Source organism: Zootoca vivipara, chromosome 5 (assembly GCF_963506605.1).
Source record: "Zootoca vivipara chromosome 5, rZooViv1.1, whole genome shotgun sequence".
NCBI classification, from domain to species: Eukaryota; Metazoa; Chordata; class Lepidosauria; order Squamata; family Lacertidae; genus Zootoca; species Zootoca vivipara.
In genome coordinates, this window is record NC_083280.1 from 64,873,257 (window position 1) to 64,895,798 (window position 22,542).

A 22,542-nucleotide genomic window follows, 5' to 3' on the forward strand; every position below is an offset into this window, starting at 1 on the left:
AAAGCCATTTGGAGGTAGTGCTGTCTCCTTAAAGTGGAGGATGGAGACAGAAGCGTATCCTTATTGAGAAAGCAAATATTGCTGTTTTCTGTTTCATGTTGTTCCAAACAGGGCTCCGTGTTATGCAGCTGCCTGAGGTAACTTTACGCAAGCTGTATCTCTTAGTCACGCTTCTCTTAAATCAGGCCACATTTCAGCTACTTTTCGCTGTTGGCTTCAGCAGAGAGAGTCCTAGATAATAAACAGGCCACAACGACTGGGTCAAGGTAACCTTGGGATACGCTTATGTGATACCTTGTTGTTGTAGATAGAAGTGAGGTGCGCCATTCTGCTTGATCTCTTAGGGGCTGCAGCAGCAACAGGTATAGTTTGTCAGCATCCTACTTTAAATAACTGTGTAGGGGCTCTTCCCTTTCCCTTGGTAGCTTGAGAGTGAGAAAAGAAAGCCACTCTTTCCAGATCTGGTGTGTCACATTAGTTTCTTCTGCACCTGACTTCTGGTATTAAATTATACCTGTACAAATCTGTACGTATCTCTTCCTCTCCTCGGTTTTTAAATAAATGAAGCCAAAAGAGAGACACTTCAACGATCATCTTCTGCAATGCCTGGATTCTCCATTGTGAAAGATTGCTGTGAAACTTGGAAGCACTGCAGATTCCTATCCAGCAGTTGGCTCATGAGACTATCACCTTGCTTAATCCTTCTTGCAAGCCACGCAGCGAGAGCATTCACTATAACAAATTGCTAAGTTTCTGCAGTGCTTAAAAATAGTCGCAAACACTTCATAAACCGAGGCCAAGGCATTTCGCTCGGCAGGAAATGCTGCAACCCGCGGTTTCACTTATCTCTCCAAAAGGTCATGATATTTCCCAGCAATGATTACTTTATAACAAGTCTCTGCCCTTTGTGTACGTCTTGATATGAAGATGTCCCAACTTGTTTGAAAGTTACAGGACCGATAGGAAAGGGCTGCAGAATTCACACCGTTGACAAAACTCCCCACACCCCTTAGATTGAGGTTTATGTTCTTCCAAGGTACTCCCAAGAAAAGAGTAAGTTAAATACATCTCACAAGTCACTGTGCTCGGAGAAGGCTCAGCAGAGAGAATATTATAGTATTTTATTGTCAAGTTTCAGTTGCTCTGATTACTTGGTCAAGCTCATTGCAGAATGTTCTGGAAGTCCAGCACAATGAAGAGCGCTTAAGCCTAGTTGTCTTCAGCGGTCTTCTCTGTGTTCAACTGGAGCCATAAACCTCTTGAAAATAAAACTAATTGTTTCAGGATGCTGCATGTGGATGTAAGCTCCTGAAAAAGAACTGAGGGTTCATGCACTTAAATTGGCAAAGTTAATCATTCTGAGAATCTAGATCTTTTTTAGCTGTCCTTGGCCAAAATTTCCATCAAGGCTGTGCATAATAAATACTGTATCATCTCTATTAAGTGCATTGAAATGTAATTTAATCTATAAATGTAGATGCAGTTGGGAAAAGGCTTTTCTCTCAGATCGGATTGGCTAGTAACCATGAAGTGGAATATGGTGGATGTTGTTGTTGTTGTTTAGGAAGCCAAAGGAAGCTTTTATCCGGAGCTCATTTGAGTTTCCTGGGACTGTCTGTGCCATTTTAGTCCTGCATACTTTGTTCCAGTGCATTCTTTGCTTAAATGGCACACCATAGCATCGTTTGTGTGGAATGATCCTTGGAGGGTCTGGTTATCCTACTACGTACAGGAATTTTCTTTCTTTTTATCAGTGGTAAAATGGAGTTGCTCTGCTGCTTCATTTCTGTGTATCTGGTACAGTGAAGGGAGTCGTCAGGCTTGTGAGATCTGTTTTGATCTTTACTAGAATCCCGAGATCCACCAACCAGAGCCAAGTACCAAATAGTGGCTGGATAATGAGAGCACAGCTATCAGTTCTTGACTTCCGGTTGAGCCTAGTCAGGCCTCTGCAGCACAAGGATCAACCAACATTAAAAACACCTCACCACTAGATGAGTTTAACATCTCCCTGCAAACGGCTTGTGTTCCATCATGCTTAAAAGCAGCTACTATTGTCCCAGTTAACAAAGAAAACGGCAATTACCTGCCTGAATGACTACAGACCTATTGCATTAACATCTGTAGTGATGAAACGCTTGGAAAGACTGGTCCTTCAACACCTTGGAGCTTGCTTTCCACCAGACTTTGATAAACATCAGTTTGCCTATAGAAGAAATAGGTCAACAGATGATGCGATAGCTACCGCCTTTCATCTTGCAGCAAGTAATCTAGAGAAACTGGAGAACTATGTCAAGATGTTGTTTATTGATTATAGTGCGGCTTTTAATACCATCCTTCTGGACATCCTCATTAAAAAGCTGACTGACATGAACATTTCTTCTACCATATGTGGCTGGAGTAAAGACTTTCTGATAGATCGGACACAAACAGTGAGGATTGGACAAGTAACATCTAATTCCTTAAAAATCAGCACTGGCCCACCACAGGAATGTGTGCTAAGTCCCTACCTGTATTCATTGTATACATACAATTGTGTATCATCTGACCCATCTACTGCAATTATTAAGTTTGCAGATGACACCACCATAATGGGTTTAATAACAGGTGGAGATGAATCAGCGTATAGAGGGGAGGTCCAAAAAATATCTACATGGTGCCTAGAGAACAACTTGCACCTTAATATCAGCAGGACAAAGGAGATGGTGTTGGACTTCCAGAGGAAGAGAGGAGTACTAGCCCCGCTATACATCGGGGAGGGCTGTGTGGAGAGAGTCTCTTCCTTTAAATTCCTAGGAGTTTATCTCAGTGAAGACCTTACTTGGAAAATCAATACAACCCAGGTGGTTAAGAAAGCCCAACAGAGACTCCATTTCCTTAGAGTATTGCGAAAGAACGATGTCAATCAACATTTGATGATCTCCTTCTACTGGTCCACAATAGAAAGTGTCCTTTCATACTGCATCATGGTGTGGTACGCTGGGTTGACATCAGTGAGTAGGAAGTGCCTACAGAGGGTGGTGAATACAGCACAAGATATTATGGGCTGTCCCGTGAATCCGCTGGATGACATCGCGGAAGACCATTGCCTCAGGAGAGTGAGGAAAATTCTTAGGGATGTTTCACACCCTGGCCGGCACTTTTTTGATCTCCTGTCCTCCCTGCAAACGGCTTGTGTTCCATCATGCTTAAAAGCAGCTACCGTACTATTGTCCCAGTTCCAAATAAAATGGCAGTGGTACCTTGGTTTACAACCATAATCCGTTCCGGAGGTCCGGTTGTAAACCAAAACAGGTTGTAACCCAAGGCGCGCTTTCACCAATGGGGCACCCCCCCCCAATTGGTTGTAATCCAAAAAAATGGGTTGAAATAAAAAAAGGGGGGGACACGCACTTCCGGGTTTGACGTGGTTGTAATCCAAAACGGTTGTAATCCAAAGCGGTTGCAAACCAAAGTACCACTGTATTAAAAAAAAGTAAATTGCAATGACTGGGTTAGAAACATAATTAATTATATTTCAGTAATTATCAGCCTTCTCCCAGTTTTGCAGTCTGCATTTTTAAAAGCCCGCATGATGCATTTTATGCCCTATCTAATTTGACCCCTAGGCCACTAGCATTTCTCTTACTCTGATTTTATTTTGTTTTAAAAGACTTGGTTGCTGTATTCCTTAGTGCTATGCTGAAAGAAAAAAAACCACACACCCTCCCCTGAGATACATACCCCTTAGCCCGCTTCTTTATGAAAGTATCCGAAAACTCAGTTTATCAACTCCAGGCTGTAACTGTGAAGATCGATTCTAGAAAATCTTTAGGTGATTTAACAGGGAATGATTTTCCTCAGCCCCATTTTCTTTCACTGTTCTGAGAAGAAAGGTAACAAAACAGTTTTAATATTTGTGTGGGAGTACAGAAAGCCAAGTTATAGTACAGATGAAAGACTAGTTGTGCCTCTATTTCCAGTCAGCAATTAAATATTTTCTAAATTAAACATGTCAGTTGGTTGTTTTAAAAGTAATAAACTATTTTTAGCATGAGAGAAACATCCTGTAAGATTATGGAGGAGATGTATCATTCCACTGCTCTGGGGGATATTATTCATCAGGAAACAAAAACAAAGGTATGTGTGTTGAAGTACTGTTGTTTAAAAGAGAAAAATGGTCAAGAGTTAAAGGTTCAACAATTTACTGGAGTTGCCAGTCCCAACTCAAAGAAACTACCTGTAGCTTTAAGAGCTTTTTTTGTAGTTCTGATGTATTTGATCTAAAGTTGGTAGCTTAATTTTTATTCCTTCTTTTTCTCCACCTACCCCAGTCCATTCAGTTATGGCACTTAAGACATAAGGTTACCAGGCAGTCTCCACAGGCCCAGTATTAGAAATTAGCCAGGCGACAGGTGCATTTTGCGACTAGTGCGGGTCCAGTTGCAACCACGTGGAGATCTCTAGATCCCTAGATGCTAGATTGATGACTGGGACAGGTAAAGGTAAAGACGACCAAAGCTAAAGGTAAAGGACCCCTGGACGGTTAAGTCTAGTCAAAGGCGACTATGGGGTGCGGTGCTCATCTCACTTTTCAGGCTGAGGGAGCCACTGTTTGTCCACAGACAGCTTTCCGGGTCATGTGGCCAGCATGACTTAATCGCTTTTGACACAATGAATGGGACACTGTGATGGAACCCAGAGAACAGGGAAACACCGTTTACCTTCCCGCCGTAGCGGTACCTATTTATCTACTTGCACTGCTGTGCTTTTGAACTACTAGGTTGGCAGGAGCTGGGAAAGAGCAACGGGAGCTCACCCTGTTGTGCGGATTCAAACTGCTGACCTTAGGCAAGCCTAAGCGGCTCAATGGTTTAGACCACAGCGCCACCTGTAACCCAGGTTTAAGGTGCCATTTAGCGATTAGATATATACCTGAGTTTCTAACACTGTCCACTTCTCTGCTCCCTGCTTACAGCAGCGTCTCCCTACATCCCTTCAAAAGTGGCCACTGTAGTTTGGGCTCTGGCAAGGCACTCTGTTAGACAAAGTGGGCCTCTAGAGTAGATGTGGAAGACTTTTGGCCCTCCAGGTGTTGCTGGGCTTCGTCTCCCATAATTCCCCTGCCATTGGCCATGCTTGTTGGGACTGATGGAAGTTGTAGTCCGGTAACACCTAGAGGTTCAAAGATTCCCCACACCTGTTCTAGAGGGAGATTTTTGAATTCCTGCATGTACACTAAGGTGCTACTGTGATCCTGTATTTTGTTGCTTCAGCACAGTCTACCTCCAATATGGGAGTTTCTGCATAGTTTTGTCTCAAGTTCACTCATTCGTATTGTTTTCTGTGCTATGTATATTTGCAAAATGGCACCATTGTTCGACGCTGGGGTTATATTTCTTGGGTTCCTTTCCCTTCCTCCCCATGGTGGAAAGAAGCACTCCTGTATCATTAACTTAGTGTCCTCTTGTGTTTTTATTGCCTTTTAATGGGAACATACAGCAATAATTGGCACTTAGAAAAATATTATGCTTTTAAGCAGCATGTATAACAATGGGAAAACATTCCATCCCAAAATAATACCGTCTTTCTCTGTTCCTCTTTTGCTAATGAATGTAAAAGCTCTTTCCAAATTTCAAATGGTGACTCTGACTGCATTCCAAATGAGTCTTTGACTTAATTTTAGCTTTTGATATGTTTTAGCACAATTAATATGTTTTGGCCTGGTTTCTAGCTGGGTTTTCAAATGTGGCTATTGGTTACTTTCAGCTGTAGTCACTGAGTCATTTTCCGGGTGGCTAAGGTGTGCTTGGGTGCATCTGCAGGCACTGCATTGGTGACCCCCGAGCTATGGCATATATCTGTGAACGCTCTTAAAATAAAAAAAATTCCTTCCACCAGCACCTTAAAGACCATCTAAGTTTTTATTTTGGTATGAGCTTTCGTGTGCATGCACACTTCTTCTTCTGAAGAAGAAGTGTGCATGCACACAAAAGCTCATACCAAAATAAAAACTTAGTTGGTCTTTAAGGTGCTGATGGAAGGAATTTTTTTATTTTGTTTCAACTACGTCAGACCAACACGGCTACCTACCTGTCTCTTAAAATGTCCTCTGGTCTTGATTTGGCAGTGGAATACCTCTGGCTGACATCTCTAGTAAAAGTAGAAAAATCTCCATTCAACTCGTTAACAGCTGGGCTTTTCCACTTGGAGGAGGATTGATGCCAACATATAATTTGTATATTATGCTGGCTGTGTGACTTTTATTGTGAGTTATGGGGATCAAAGTGGATTTGCAGCCGGCTTTCTCACATCTAAATACCAACACTCTATGGCAGTGGTTCTCAACCTTCCTAATGCCGCGACCCTTTAATACAGTTCCTCGTGTTGTGGTGACCCCCAACCAGGAAATTATTTTCGTTGCTACTTCATAACTGTAATTTTGCTACTGTTATGAATCGTAATGTACCGTAAATATCAAGATATGCACACAAAATGCAGTAAATAAACACATGCATTAAAACTCACCCCCTTTCATGCTGATTCAACCTCCTAGTAATAATAATAATAATAATAATAATAATAATAATAATAATAATTTATTATTTATACCTCGCCCATCTGGCTGGGTTTCCCCAGCCACTCTGGGCAGCTTCCAACAGAAATATTAAAATACACTAATTTCTTAAAGATTAAAAGCTTCCCTAAACAGGGCTGCCTTCAGATGTCCTCTAAAAGTCTGGTAGTTGTTTTTCTTTTTGACATCTGGTGGGAGGGCGTTCCACAGGGCGAGTGCCACTTCCGAGAAGGCCCTCTGCCTGGTTCCCTGTAACTTGACTTCTCGCAGCGAGGGAACCTCCAGAAGGCCCTCGGTGCTGGACCTCAGTGTCCGGGCAGAGCGATGGAGGTGGAGACGCTCCTTCAGGTATACTGGACCGAGGCCGTTTAGGGCTTTAAAGGCCAGCACCAACACTTTGAACTGTGCTCAGAAACGTACTGAGAGCCAATGCAGGTCTTTCAAGACCGGTGTTATGTGGTCTCGGTGGCTGCTCCCAGTCACCAGTCTAGCTGCCGCATCCTGGATTAATTGTAGTTTCCGGGTCACCTTCAAAGGTAGCCCCACATAGAGCGCATTGCAGTAGTCCCAGCGAGAGATAACTAGAGCATGCACCACTCTGGCAAGACAGTCCGTGGGCAGGTAGGGTCTCAGCCTGCGTACCAGATGGAGCTGATAAACAGCTCCCCTGGATACAGAATTTAACCTGCGCCTCTATGGACAGCTGTGAGTCCAAAATGACTCCCAGGCTGTGCACCTGGTCCTTCAGGGCACAGTTACCCCATTCAGGACCAGGGAGTCCCCCACACCTGCCCGCCTCCTGTCCCCCACAAACAGTACTTCTGTCTTGTCAGGATTCAACCTCAATCTGCAACCTCAAGCAAATACACTCAGCACCACACCTTTTTGGCTTCAGAGAGCTCTATCAGTTCACACATTATCACAACACACAGACACCCTGCACAAAACTCCCCAGCCTGAGGAAGGAAAGGGGGCTTCCTGCTCTGCATTAGAATCCAGTGCCTCCTTGTGCAGGAAGATCATGACTAAAATTCACTATTTAATAAGGATCAGAATGCATCCACTCCTGCAAAAACAACCACCACACATTATTTTAAAAGGGGGGCGGGGGAGAGAAACACTACCTTTGGCCACCAAGGAGTGCTAACAGGCTACTAAAATGCATCTGACAGCCAGACCCCCCCTTTTTTTGCACAGCCACCCTGTCTCGACCACCGTCTTCCAATTCAGTGTTTACTTCTGACAAGTAAAGGGGGAGGAGGAGAAACGATGGATCCCCGCTCCCCACCCCTTGCATCTCTTTGGCCCCATTGTACATCCTCTTCCCTCTCCCCCCTCCCTGCCCCACAATCTGCTGGCCGGTGGGGCAGCATCCATCCTCTTGGCGCCCTGCAGGATGCACCCCCGGGGGGGCACAGTCGGGGCCGCCTAGGAGCTCAGGAGCAACATTTGGGATGGGCTGGAGGGAGGGAGGCAGGGACGGGTGGCTTATCCTGGTCTTCCTCAGCCGGGGTGACCCTGCACCCCACTCCAGCCTCTCTGGGGACTGGGAGTGGAGAGCTGGGGAAGGCCGCCGTGGCGCCTGCCCTCTTGCCGGGCCTGGAGGAAGCGCCGCTGACCTACCCGCCTGGAGGAAGCGCCAGACCTACCCAGCTGTTCTGCTCCTTGCGGTGCTTGGCCATGATCGCTGCGCCCGGTGTTGGTGGCGGTGGCGGCTGCAGTGTTGCAGGTAGACAGCAGGGAGCCTCTGCCGGGCCTGAGGATGCTGAGGTGGTGGGCCACGGCGGCGAGGCGAGCTTGAGGACGAGCGCTGCACCGGCGGTGGCTCCTGCTGCTGCTGCTGCCTGGCCGAGGGAAGCGGCGCTCAGCTGCGCATCTCTGGTTAGACAATGGTGGGGTTTGAGGTGTGGGTGTCGTAGGCGCCTCTGTAATGTAGCCTGCTGTACAAAGTTCAGGTCATAGCCATAACATTGCCCCCCCCCCCCCGGAAGATTGTCCATTGGGAAAAGTTTCCCCTCCCTGCTTTATTCTCTTATTTCGTGTCCTGAGTGATTTGCAGCCTTCCACAGTGTTGGTTGTGCTTCTATGGATGGCTCTCGAATTACAGGCATAGTTCAAGACTTTATATATTTTCCGTGTTTGCTCAGGGAAGAACAAAGGCAAGTAATGGATAAAACAGCGCACTGAAAACGACTCCACTTCTCCAAAGATAAATATTGTTACAGTTTTATCATCCAAGCTATGAAGTAGGCTGAGAAGGCTGCATTCATCATCTCCTACATCATTTGCATTCTAGGGAGTTTTCTTTTTCAAAGTCTTAGCATATTTCCACCCACCTAACCTTTCAGAAACTTAAATATATTGAGGAAAGGAGGAAGTATTGTTGGATATTAAATCTGTTACTACCAACAAAACGAGGGTCGGGGGGGGGGACACCTGGAACTGGTCCATAGGCCCAATATCATTATCTTCCCCAGCCCACCTGTCAATCACCTGACATCATGTCCAGTAGCCTTTATTTCTGCCTGTAGGGGTCAACAGAAGCCCCTTTCAAAGCACTGTCTTGAGCAGTGTTTTGAAAGCCTTTCCCAGTGGGCTGGGGTGCCAGAGGTTCCCCAACCTTGGAATTAGAGACAGTGGGTGGGTGTGAGATTTCGAAACCCAGCTTTCATTTCTGGGAGCAAAGGGGTTGTGCCTCCTTTCTGTGGTTTCCACCTGCCTCCTTTGCCCCATGAGTGTGAAGGCAAATGGCCTCTGAAAGAGAGTGAGAACACAAGATTGTTTTATCCAGCTCTCCTCAGCTGGATAGCCGCCATAGAGTTTTCATAGTGGCCCCTCCTAACTTAGCTCTGCAGTCTGCATTGACATGTTCTGCCATAGCCTTTCCCCTTCACAAAGGGGTCGGGAAATGGTTCTGCCTCAAGTGGGCCCTAGTTCCCCCCTACCATCTGCTTTATCTGGTGGAGCGGACTTCATCCTGGCCAGCTACGTTTAACAGATGGTGCGGCTGTTGCTTAAGATAGTAGGGACAGAGCGACAAAAGGACAGCAGGTCCCAGAGATCCAAGGTGGTGCACCACACTGTATACTTCACTTATTGCTTTTGGGGCCAGGAATATTCATTGAACATCAGGCATGCTAACTGCAGTGCTGCTGTGGGAACCTGAGATTCCAAGCTGGCCAGTAGCCTCTTCATTATTTTCCTGGCGAAACCCATGCCTGTCATGTCACCACTGCCATCATAATCCTCTGTGTATGTGTGTGTGTGTGTGTGTGTGTGCTGTCTATGCCATTGTTTGTGTGCATATATTTCACAATAAACCATACTGCACTGAAACAATCTACTAAACAAAGGCAGCTGTTCAAACAGCTCAGGACTCGAGGAGTGTGTGCTTGTAGTGTTGGATGTTACTCTTGGCAACTGCATCTTGTTTGACTTGGGCTACAATCCACTCGCTTTCTCCTGCTGAATGTCACAAGGCAGAACCCACAATTGGATCTCCTCTCTCTTGTCGTTTAAGGGAAGCCATTCTGTATCACCTGTGGTGAAGGGTGGGCAAGAAATGACTGGAAGGCATGTGGATAATTTTGTGCTTTGAAAGGGAAGGGCCCTAGCTCAGCTTTGGATGGCAAAGGCCCCAGATTCAATCCCTGGTGTCTCCAGGCAGGACACAGAGAGGACCCTGTCAGAAACCCGGTCAGTCAGTATGGACAATGCCAGTGGCATAGCATGGGTTGCCAGTACCCGGGGCTGCGCGGAGGAAGGGTGGGACGGAGTACACATGCACATTCAACTGCCTAATAGTGTCTGTATCACCCAGAAGATTGCAGCTGCAGAGATAAGAAAAGAAGAGTCATCTTGAGAAGTCACTTCCTGGTTTGCATAGAGAAGCGTTTTCAGCTTCTCATGCTCCTATATAAGAATAACAGAGAAATAGGTAGACCAGAGCAGGGGAATCTATGGGCAAAGATGAATATATGTCCATTATGAGAGGGTAAAAAACAAACTTTATTCCATTTCTTTATAAACATAGATACAAATATATATCCCAAGAAAAATGGTAAAAACCAATAAGCACCTGCATGAATAAGAGAGGGGCTGGAAAAGCTCACTAGTACAGAAAACAGAAAAAGGATGAGGAATGGAGGCACAACAATTATTTGCAGTGGACATATTGGGAGTTAAAAGTAAATGGTTTCAAAACTCGGCATCTGAGGAAAGAAAGGGCAAAGGAGAAACCCTGCTGGGAAAGCACCTCCGCTGCTAGATTATAAACGACTTTTGAATGAAAGCGGAATGAAGAAGGATCTCGAAAGGGATGAAATGCTTATTTCTGAAAACGGAAATGAGGAAAATGAATAGTCAAGGAAACATGTAGAGAGGTAAAAGGAAAATAAATAGAAAGCCACGAGCAGTAGGGGAGCCAAATGAGAAGCGTGTGGATGACAGATAAATGGAGTAAATATATGTACACACACACAAGGCTTTTAAAAAGCCATTTGCAAGATAGGGGACTCATTAAAAAAGAATTCTAGACAATCACATGGACAAAGAAAAGAACACAGGAAGTACAAAAAGACATCAACGCAGATCATATTAAAATTAGGAAAGTGGGGAAAAATACTGATGATGGAGTTGATGCTAAAAACTGAGATTTGGAGGGGGGGAAAGCTCCCCTATGTGAAATGTTTGCAAGGCCTGCTTTGATACTTCGTTTTGGTTTTATTGCATCAGAATCTGGAGGTATTCCAGTCCAGGTTTTATCAGCTGCCTAAACAAAGAGTCTCTCTCCACTGGCTGGACTTCAGAACCAGGCAGTGGTGACAAATTCTGGTATGCTTCACTCTACATTTCCACTTTGAACACTTCTAGGTAGTCGTGCTTGCACTGACTGCACCGTCCTGAGTCCAGGAAGCACACCATCCCATAGAACATAATATTTGTGATGGTATGGGCACTAGTTTGGTTTTGGTGAATAAAAGAAGAAGAAAGGTGCCTCTCAAGCTCATGAAGTAAATACTGTAAATCAATATATTCAGTTGTACCTTGGTTTTCGAACAGCTTAGTTCTTGGCTCCTGAACACCGCAAACCCAGAAGTGACTGTTCCGGTTTGCAAAATATTTTTGGAAGCCGAATGTACGACGGGGCTTCTGCGGCTTCCGATTGGCTGCAGGAGCTTCCTGCAGCCAATCAGAAGCCGCACTTGGTTTCCGAACATTTTGGAAGTCAAACAGACTTCCAGGACGGATTCCGTTTGACTTCCAAGGTACGACTGTATTGCAGCTCTGTGAGGGGTAAATTACAGTTCCTAAGATTCTTTAGGAGGGGAGAAAATGTGTCAAGTTGCAGATCCTCTCCCAGTGATTTTCTGCAAAGGGGCTGGTATATCTGCCAGTTTTAGTTCGCTTAACTTCTCATTTTTCCAGTCTTAAACACAGCGCTCTACATTTCTGCAGCAATCTGTGGTTCCCCCCCCCACAAGCCCCTACCCCTAATGAAAATTCAACAGTGTTTCAGTGCAAATTTCCCCTAATACACATATCTTTGTATGCAATTTTGATTAACTTAATGTATTTTTGCAAGCAATTTTCTCCAATATATAAAATGCATTTTTCTATATTATTTCCACCAATATATGCATTTTCCTGCACATTTCCCCCTAATACAGTGTATGCATTTTCTGTACTTTCTGCATGGTAGGAAAACTGCATTGCAAAATTGGGAGAAGTGTGAATTTCAAAGGATAGAGGTGTTTCAGCTCATATATTGGTTCAATAACTGCAAATGAGGTAGATTCTTATTAAAAAGCAGAAAAATAAATAAATGAAAATTCTTCCTTATGCCTACTGATATATGTATGCATTTCTTTTCAGTCATTCTGCACACTTCCTGCAGAGTAGGTAACTGAATTATTTACTTTGTGTTAAAGAAGAATCTTAATTTTCAAGGTTAATCAAATGTATATATTGAGGTGAATGGTCTGAGGCATACAAGATTGATGCTGTTTTTATCTTGCAGCTGAAATAGAAGTATTAGTGGGACTAGTTTGATGTATTTTTATGAGGATAAATATATTTTTATTTCAAATAGCATATTTTGTGGAACCAATATAGTTTTGCACTGATATGTCTTTCTCAATCATCACGTCGCTCTGTTGCTTGTGCAATTTCTCAAAAGTACCTGAATGCATTAACTTTCATTGGTGGGCACTTCAGAAATATATAATATACATATGATTGACCTTAAATTGGACCGTTTTTAACCCTTGGCCACTTAAAATGTAGCCTTATCAGCTACTAAGGGTCCTTTAAGTTGCGCCCAGGCAGGACAGAGATAGCCAATAATGACACCGGGGGGTTTGAATCCAGAGAAAGAATTTAATTCTTAAATTTAAGAGACTCCTGGTGGTCAAGCTCACGACAGGAGTAAAGAGACACAAATTTGCAAAGATTCTTATACACTTTTCCTGACTATATTTTCCTAAAACATAGACGCAAGGATTCTAAAGCATAGACGCCAAGGCAAAAGGTCAGAAACATTGACGCAAAGGCATGGGTAACATAAACAGGACTATAGTGGTCTGCGCATCCTTCCCCCCTCCTGCATCATCTATGCGTGTCGTCAATTACTTATCTCTGGCTGGCTCCTGTGCATCATTCCCTTCTGATAAGAGAATCCTTTGCTAGGAATGTTTTCATTTTACATTGCCGGGAATGTTTTCATTTTGCAAGGCTGCTCTGTCTTCCTGCAATGTCTCCTTCTCAAGGTTTTTTTTACATCATTGGGACCTCTGGCATAACGCAGGGTGTCAGGGTGTAAGGGGTGTAAGGGACTATGAGCCAGGTCCTCCTTTGGGATTCCTAAGTCAACCTTTATACTTGGTTCATCTCTGAGCTTGTACAGGTATAATACAGGGATACAATCAATATGCAGCAATAATAAGCTGCGTCTGCGTTCAATTCAAATGGCCATCATCACCCCCTCCAATATTAAAAAATGAATAAATCTCTGTTAGAAAAAGGCTAGATGTTCATTAACCTTCCTAAACAGAAACTTAAAAAATAAAGCATTGGGGGACATTTTACTACCCCAAGCCAAATTCTAATGTATCTAATGTGCTGCTAGTGTGTGAAAACAGTCAAGATCCAAGGATTTCCAGGCATCCACCTCTTGATGGTGGAGACATCGGGTGCCATTCTGGTCCCTGGGCATCTTCGCTTGGCCTCAAGTAGTTGATAAAAGTAAAGGTAAAGGACCCCTGACAGTTAAGTCCAGTCGCAAACGACTCTGGGGTTGCGGTGCTCATCTCGCTTTACTGGCCGAAGGAGCCAGCGTTTTTCCGCTGACTGTTTTTCCAGGTCATGTGGCCAGCATGACTAAGCCGCTTCTGGCAAAACCAGAGCAGTGCACGGAAACGCCGTTTACCTTCCTGCCGGAGTGGTACCTATTTACAGTCATACCTCGGGTTGTGAACGCTGCGGGTCATGCGTTTTCAGGTTGCGGTCCAGTACCAGAACGGGTTACTTTCGGGTTTCAGTGCTCGTGCATGCGCAGAAGTGCACAATGACGTCACACGCATGCACAGAAGTGCCGAATCGCATCATGCGCATGCACAGAAGTGGCACTATGGGTTGCGAATGCTGCGGGTTGCGAACGTGCCTACCGCACGGATCACGTTCGCAACCCGAGGTATGACTGTATCTACTTGCACTTGACGTGCTTTTGAACTGCTAGGTTGGCAGGAGCTGGGACCAAACAACGGAAGCTCACCCCGTTGTGGGGATTCGAACCACCGACCTTCCGATCGGCAAGCCCTAGGCTCAGCCAGGTGCAAAATGTGCCTGGTGCCTGGTGATTTTCTAATGCTGTTGGACTCCCAATTTCCATCATTCCTGACCACTGGCTGGGATGGGAACCCAAAAAACATCTAGATGGCATCACATTGGCTTAGCTTATAAAGTGCCATAAGATTCTTGGTTGTTTTTGCAGGGACAGACGGGCGCTGCTTTCCCTCTGAGCATAATTCCAAACTCTTGAACTGTCCCATCAGTCATGGCAAAACTGTCGAGAAACATGTGGAACTGCAGATGAAGTATTAGCATTTGTTTTATTCTTACCCTATTCCAAAAGCTGCCTTTCCTTAACAGCAGGGAAGGGCTTACCTGTGGCTTTTCAGATATTGTTGGACTCCAGCTCCCATCAGCGCCAGCCAGCATTGACAACAGCCAGAGATTATGGGATTTGTAGTTGTAGATGGAAAACGCCAGGTTACCCACCTGCTGCTGAGTAGCATTATAAATGGTGCTAGCTTCATGAATTCTTCCATCTTGTAAAGCTTCTTTTTAATCCTGTGGGTGGGATGGAATCTAAAAACACTTGGACGCATTTTATTTAACATAGAAACCGTTGATATGAGAATTTAAGCAAGCATGCCTTTCTTGCAGTGAAATGACCACGGAATGCTCCTTTGTTTCAAGTCATTGTAAGCTAATCAAACCGTGGAAGAAATCTGCGTGTTCCAAAATAGTCCCTGTAAGAAGCGTGACTCGATAATGCTGCAAAATGCCTTTATTCATTTAAGCAGAATGAAAACATTTAACTCTCTTTGAAATTGATTTTGCCGCATTTAGAACATTTATAAATACCAAAGACTAATATTTCCATTGAAGCTGTTGCTTTATTCTGCTTTAAAGAATCACACCCCAACCCCCTCAACCCCAACTCCACCGACATGCAAATTTTTAAAGGCAAGGTTTGAAATGGGTTTTTTGGGGGGGTGGGGGAGCCCACAGAAGTATTAGGGAGAATGAACACAAACCAAACTTGGAATGAAAACCGGACCCAATCTTTCTTCCTGAATCAGAACAAGTTGAGACTGATCCATCAGGGAGAACCTGGCATTGCCCCACCAGCCTCAGCCAGCCCCCACCTGCCTGCCTTCTTACTTTCAACTTTTCTAAGGAGTGGCACTTGGCTGTCCTTCATCTCAGCTTTGTCCTTGTCTATCTTAGCAGAAAGAAGAACGGGAGCAAATGTTGCCTGTCAGTCACTCTGGCTCCACCAGAGTGGAGAATTGACCTAACCTGGGCAATTATCGAGGATCCTGCCACCCTAATCTGTTGGTCTGAACTTTTGGAGAGGTGTACTTGGTGCAACCCCGATCCTGTGGGCATTAACCGGGCCCAGAAGAAAGCCAATCGGGCAGTGCGCAAGAGCGTCCTTCAGTGGAATGGCAGGGTGATTTGGCACCCTGACATTACTTTTGATTGAGAGCCCCTATACCGGTCAGATGGGGTGCACTTGTCGGGGGAGGGAAATGAGATCTGGTTGTCTGACATATCACAGGGCCTAAAATCTTGGCGGCAGATTAGGGGTTTGGCAGTGAGCCTTTTGGCTCGAGTGGCGGTTTAGTGGTGGTTTAGTGGCGCTGTGGGTTAAACCACAGATCTTGGGCTTGCCGATCAGAAGGTCGGCGGTTCGAATCCCCGCGACGGGTGAGCTCCCGTTGCTCGGTCCCTGCTCCTGCCAACCTAGCAGTTCAAAAGCACGTCAAAGTGCAAGTAGATAAATAGGAACCGCTACAGCGGGAAGGTAAACGGCGTTTCCATGTGCTGCTCTGGTTTGCCAGAAGCGGCTTTGTCATGCTGGCCACATGACCTGGAAGCTGTACGCCGGCTCCCTCGGCCAATAATGCGAGATGAGCACAGCAACCCCAGAGTCGGTCATGACTGGACCTAATGGTCAGGGGTCCCTTTACCTTTAACCTCAGCTGGGGTTGGAGGGGGGGTTGTACCCTCGCCTTCCCCTCCAGAAATAGGGTATCCTGTTAAAGAGACCCGTGATGGAGTTGCTTCTGTCCATTTGTCTTAGAGGTGGGGATCCTCCTATTTGATGTAAGTCATAGGAATCCCCGCTGCCAGGTTGACCCTGATGTCATTTACGGTAGGCAGCCTGGAAATAAATGCTTACCCAATGCCTATGCCAAACCACTTCATCTATAGTCAATAAAGTTGTGGCCTGATTCAATCCCATTCAATTGTGTGGTCTCCTTTACTGGAAGCTCACCTGAGTGGTAGAATTGGGGAGCGTGTGTCCTGGGCCTGAAATTAATCATTCTTCCCAGGGAACTCTGAGTTTTAGCTCCCTCTCTGGTTTGAGCCATTAGACCAAACACCTGAAGACAGGTTGCTGTAAAGCACACTTTAAAAACTGCACAAAAGAAACCAAAAATTGGAATTGTTTCATGCAAAAGAGAATAAAATTTGGTTGGTGCATGCATTACCTTTTACTCTCCTGCTTGCTATAGTTACCCTAGAAATGGTGTGTTTTAAAGAACCAGGCTGGTATAAAATGCAAACTTCTTGTTTCATCTTTTGTCTGCAGGCCAAATTAGTATTACTAGCTACAGTTCAACCTGTGGGGCTCCCTGCAGCAAGTTACAACAGCAGTGGTTTTGCCCGCAAACTTTGTAACTAACGAAAGGCACACTAACTCTGCTTTCTCTCTGCTTTCTAGGTACCTTGGAATCACCAGGCCTCTCACCTATCCCGTAAGGCAGAATGGGAAGTGTATGGCTAAAATGATCCTGAGCGTGTGGCTGCTGTCGGCTTCAATTACTTTGCCGCCCCTCTTTGGCTGGGCTCAGAATATCAACGACAACAAAGTTTGCCTCATCAGCCAAGACTTCGGTTACACCATTTATTCCACGGCGGTGGCGTTTTACATTCCCATGTCCGTGATGCTTTTCATGTACTACCAGATCTTCAAAGCCGCCAAGAAGAGCGCGGCCAAACATAAGTTCGCCGGTTTCCCCCGCCCCGAAGAAAACGAAGGGGTCGTTTCGGCGAACGGCATTGCGAAACTGCACAAAGAATCGGAAGAGTGCACAAATTTTTCGCGGCTGCTTAAGCACGAGCGGAAGAACATCTCCATCTTCAAGAGGGAGCAGAAAGCCGCCACCACCCTGGGGATTGTTGTCGGGGCGTTTACGGTGTGCTGGCTGCCGTTTTTCATACTTTCCACTGCCAGGCCCTTTATCTGCGGGACGTCTTGCAGCTGTATCCCGCTGTGGGTCGAGAGGACATTTCTCTGGTTGGGTTATGCAAACTCTCTCATCAACCCCTTTATATATGCCTTCTTCAATCGGGACCTGAGGACAACCTATCGCAACCTGCTGCAATGCAGATATAGGAATATCAACCGTAAGCTATCGGCCGCAGGCATGCATGAGGCCCTGAAGCTTGCTGAAAAGCCAGAGTTTGTTCTGTAAGGTCATTTTGCCTTTTTATTACACTTATTTGCTAGTTCTTTGTGTAAGCTTCCTCTTCCAAGTAACACCAAATACAGATAAGAATGATTGTGTCTGATTGCAGATTATTCCTTTTTTAGTTGAAGATTTCTGTCAGTCTTATCCCAGTCTGTTGTGGCTTTCCCCTCATAAATCTGGAGAGAATGCTAAGAATTAGGGTTCCCTTTCTCTACCCAACTACAGTTGCCCCAGGAAGACAGAATAACAAATAAATAAGTTTACCTGTGAGTGCTTAGCATCATCGTAGTATTGGATACCCCAGTACCAAAATTCTTTGTATTAAAGCAGTTGTATGTGAAGAGGGTGGGGTTTTTTTTTTTTAAAGATACTGAGAATCTTAATTTAGGATCTCTGTTTGAAGATCTTCTAGTGTGTAGCTATACAAAACTGTGTTACTCCAAACTTGGTAGCTGCTTATACTTTTTCTTTCTTTCCAGGAGACCATAACCACAAACTAGCCGTCAGGCCTAATAGTTGTGGGCACATAGCTGTTGTTTTTAAAGCTCTACTTTGTGATTGGATGCTGCCATTGATTGGCTCCCATTGTTATTTCCTGCACTCCTCAGATTACCAGCCAAATCTGGTGAATGATCCATGGAGCATTTTGTCCGAATGATTAGGTGCATGCCTGCTTGGTGTCTTCTAGGCATATTTTCCACTGTTTCTTGAAGTTTAAACTTGACAATCGTTTAGAAAGCATAAGCGTTTCGTAGGACAGATGGACCCCAAATAAACAATGGTTTTGCTGATCACAGCCCACGAGTGGAATCTCAACATTATTTACTTTGGGGCAGCCCCAAAAACTTTTTTTATAGAATAATAAGTGGCTTTGGGATTGCCAGGTCCGCTGAGGCTAACTGTTGCAAAAGGTGCATCTTTGAACCCTGGGACCTTGACCCAAATCCTTGCTGATCCTGTATTGAAGTTGAGAAACTAACGAAAAGAAGCAGTGCTATCTTGAGAGCTTTGATACGTTACTATTATTTGAAAACATTGGAAAGACAAACATAGACAACAGGGTGAATTGTATAACTGGGGTGAGGAACTTTTGGTCCTCCAGATGGCGTTAGACTCCAACTCCCATCAGCCCCAGGCAGCATGGCCAATAGTAACCGATGATGGGAGCTGGAGTTCAGCAGGAGGGCCACAGATTCCATAGTCCAATTGTATATGATGTGATCCAGACGGCCCTTTTAGGCATGTACAAATACATGCACACTTGCATTAGGGCATAGATAGCCAATGCTGCTGACTACAACTCCCATCATCCCTGATTATTGGTCATACTGCTCAGGGCTGATGGGAGTTGTCGTCCAAAAAATCTGAAGCTATGACGTTGGCTTACCCCTGCACTAGGATATCATTCTCTCTCTCTCTCTCTCTTCTTTTCCTTTTGGCAGCAGAACTTGGTACTCCGCTGGGCCATTTCTGGTGCTACCCTGCATTTGGGGAACAATCTGTTCAGTAGCACAGTGGTCTCAAAAGCCTGACTGCACATTCCAACTTCTCTGCACAGCCCTCTGCCCATGTTGTGTAGTTAAAGGAACAGGATGACTCCCTCCTCTGCTGTTAGTGGGAATGAGGCCCGTGTGATCTGTTCAGGTGTTTGCTCAGGTGGTCTATTGGCAGGACTTTGCTGAGAGCATCTGCTTCTTTGTAGGAAAATTGGCCCCGTGTGCTCTCTCACTTAGCCATATTTCTAGAGAAAGGAAGTTATTGTGCTCTCCCTCTCCCCCTTATTGGGGGCATGAAAGCTATCAAGCGAAAGTAACACTAGGCAGCAGAACATGATGAACAATGGCAGGAGTGATGTAAGGGTTGTTGCTTCCAGATCATTTTTGTTTTATGTTTTGCCCAGGTAGGGTTTCTTGGGGGTGTGGGGCAGGGGGAATTTGCTTTTGTTTTGTTTTTCCCCCCCATTTGGGGCGTATATTCCTATCAGGATCAGTTTTTCTCCCTTGAACTGAATGTCTACCATTAAGATCCATTAAGGGATTTGCTTTTGCATTGTGGTATTTTGATATATTTATTTACTGTTGTTTTATTGCATTAGTTTTATTTTATACTTTTGTGCACTGCTCTGGAATATTTTGACGAAGGGTGGTTAATAAATATTTCAAACACTAATATGTATTTAGAAAGACGTCTATTTAGAAACACAAGTTGGTTTCCTTAAGGCATGCAGTTTCTCTGCATTGCTTTCATGGGTGGTCTTGAGAAAACCTCATTAGCTTTGGACATCCCTAGAAAGCGGGGTGGGGGTGGGGGATCCTGGGAACAATGAGTGGCATGGCTACCATCCAGCAGCATCGCCCGGGCACTCCTGCTGCCTTCTGCCTGGCAACTTCAGCCACTAAACTCAGCCTGCCAGCGTCCACAGGTTTCATCTGTTCATGAATATCCACCACTTTCCTTCCACACATCACCTTCGAGCACATACACGCAAGATTTGCCTCGACCACATCCAATCACACAAACAAACACATGCCAGTTGACTTCATGAAGAATGCCAACGGACTCATGCACTCATCTTTCATGCTCCACTCATTCACATTAGTACTAACGGACTTCTGAAGATGAGCTCCAACCAAGCAAACATCAGCCTGCTTATGGCATCTAGCAGCTTCCGAATGCGAACTCCACTGGCTTCCATCCACCAACATCTGCCAGCTTCTGCTAGGTCCCTTGCCAGACAGGGGCCAGCTTCCTTCCAGGGATATCAGCCACCTTCCCAGGATTCCACTCGGTTGCAATCCCACTCGGCAAGCAAATTTGCCCTATTATGACCACCACCTTCCATTTGCCCACTCGATTCCTCCACATGGAAGAAGACCAAGCAATGAGGCATGCCACAGCAGGGTCCCCGCTGTGTCCTGGTGAGGAAGAGGACCTTAATCAATGGACCTTTCGCTTGGCTCACCTTTGTATTCGCTCACCTTCTTTGTGCTTTTGAGATGTCACCAAAAGTCCACAGCCAATGGCAATGCTTGAAGAGGCACCATCACAATCTCTTCAGGCCTCACAATCCTGGGTGTGCCTCAGCAGTGATCTATTGGTGCGCTTATTATTAACAAGGGTTTCTAGCCCACCCTTCGTCTGTAGTGATACCAGGGAGAGGTACACCATAAAACTAGGGTTCTGGGACCTTTTCCAGTGCATTGGCCACATTTCCTGGTGGGAAACCATCCGGGCTCTGTATGTGAGTGGCAGGGTAGGGTCAGAGGCAGAGAGGAGCGAAACAATGGATGCGACTTATCCTCATACAGTAGGCTCTAGTCCAGCTGTACAAAAGCCAGAGGTTTCTACACACACACCCCTCCGGTTAAGCAGGAACCATTATCGCAGTTCAGGAAAAACATTCCAACCAGGCAAAAGCAATTGAGGAAGGTGTGGAGCAGTGGGCCACTGGGAGGGAATGACCTTGGGAGAGTCTTGGGTGCCAGACAGAGGCCCCTACAGGCTGAAGGTTTCCTACCCCTGTCATAAAATGGAAGAGTTTTTTTTTTCAACTCCACCCTGCCACTGGGTGGACCACCCTAAAATTTAGCATCATGGAGAAAGATCACCTGGAAAGTATGTAGACGCAAGTGGGGATGCTGGTGAAATTCTCCACATTTATTTTTCAAAGTATCTCCACCTATTTGTTTACATTGCTGTTTAGACCACATGCAGGCATAGCTTTTGATTTTCCACTCCACAGATGGTGTTCCATATTTGTTCAGGGTAAGAGACGTGCCAAATGATTTGAAATAAATCTGCTGCTGGCAGTCGCTGAGCTGAGGATTTGCTTATTAAATGGATGAAGCCGTTGCTTTATCGGAGGCACTTGTTGGCAGGAAAGGGGGAAGACCGCAGTGGTTATTTTCTTTTTTTTTTAAATGCTAAATGACTCCTGCCGAGCTTCAAAATTCATTGTGGGTCCTAAAGGTAGGATTTACCAGCGCCTACTATCCTGCGGAGTTCATGCTTTGGCTCTTGAGGTAAACAAGCCAAACTGTTTAATTCAAAGATAGTTTGGGGAAAGTAGGGAAACTAAATAACCCATGTTGTATGAAAAAGAACCTGTTTCAGCCCACATTGCAGCTCCTTCTATCATTCCTTTTGGAAACCTGGACTATCCTGGTGTGCAGAAGAACTGCAGCCGAAGAAGAACATACTGTCCATGTAGTTTTGGGAAAGGCCCGTTCTTCCAGATTTGCAGTGGCCTCTTTTTATAATTTCTCAGCCTTACATCCATAATGTTCTGCTTGTAACCTACAGCTGCTGCCTTCCTGAGGCTGTCAGCCTTGGCCTCATCCTCTGTTTGATTCTGCTGGGCTCAGGCCTGGGTTGCTGACCAGGCCTTTCCAAGAAGGGACAGCTTCTGTCCTTTGTAAAAGATTGCAGTCATTTGCATGCATTACTTGGGAGTAAGTCCCATTGAACTTGCAGCCCAACCCTATGCAGGTTTACATGCGTAGAGTTGTAAGAGATCTAGAGTAGGCAAATTTCCAAAGCAGCAGGGCTGGCTTATACCACATTTTCAGTACCAGTAGTAAGTAAAGTAATGCAAAGTTACCTAACTGTACTGCTTGTTCTTTCTGGAATGATAAGCTTTGTATAAGAACAGATTTCAATTTCTAACAGGCAAACATATGGTTCTTACTAATGGCCAGTGCCTGGCGTGCTATGGTCCAT

General features: G+C 45.2%; 1 protein-coding gene across 1 annotated transcript in view; it reads left to right on the plus strand.

The window, feature by feature from the left end:
- HTR7 (5-hydroxytryptamine receptor 7) overlaps positions 1-19,969 on the plus strand; it is a 46,139-nt gene extending 26,170 nt beyond the window's left edge. The window contains exon 3 of the mRNA XM_035138523.2: positions 17,073-19,969. Within this exon, the coding sequence (XP_034994414.2) occupies positions 17,073-17,826 (754 nt within the window). The 3' untranslated portion in view covers positions 17,827-19,969. The remainder of the gene's footprint in view (positions 1-17,072) is intronic.
- Positions 19,970-22,542: the final 2,573 nt, after the last annotated feature.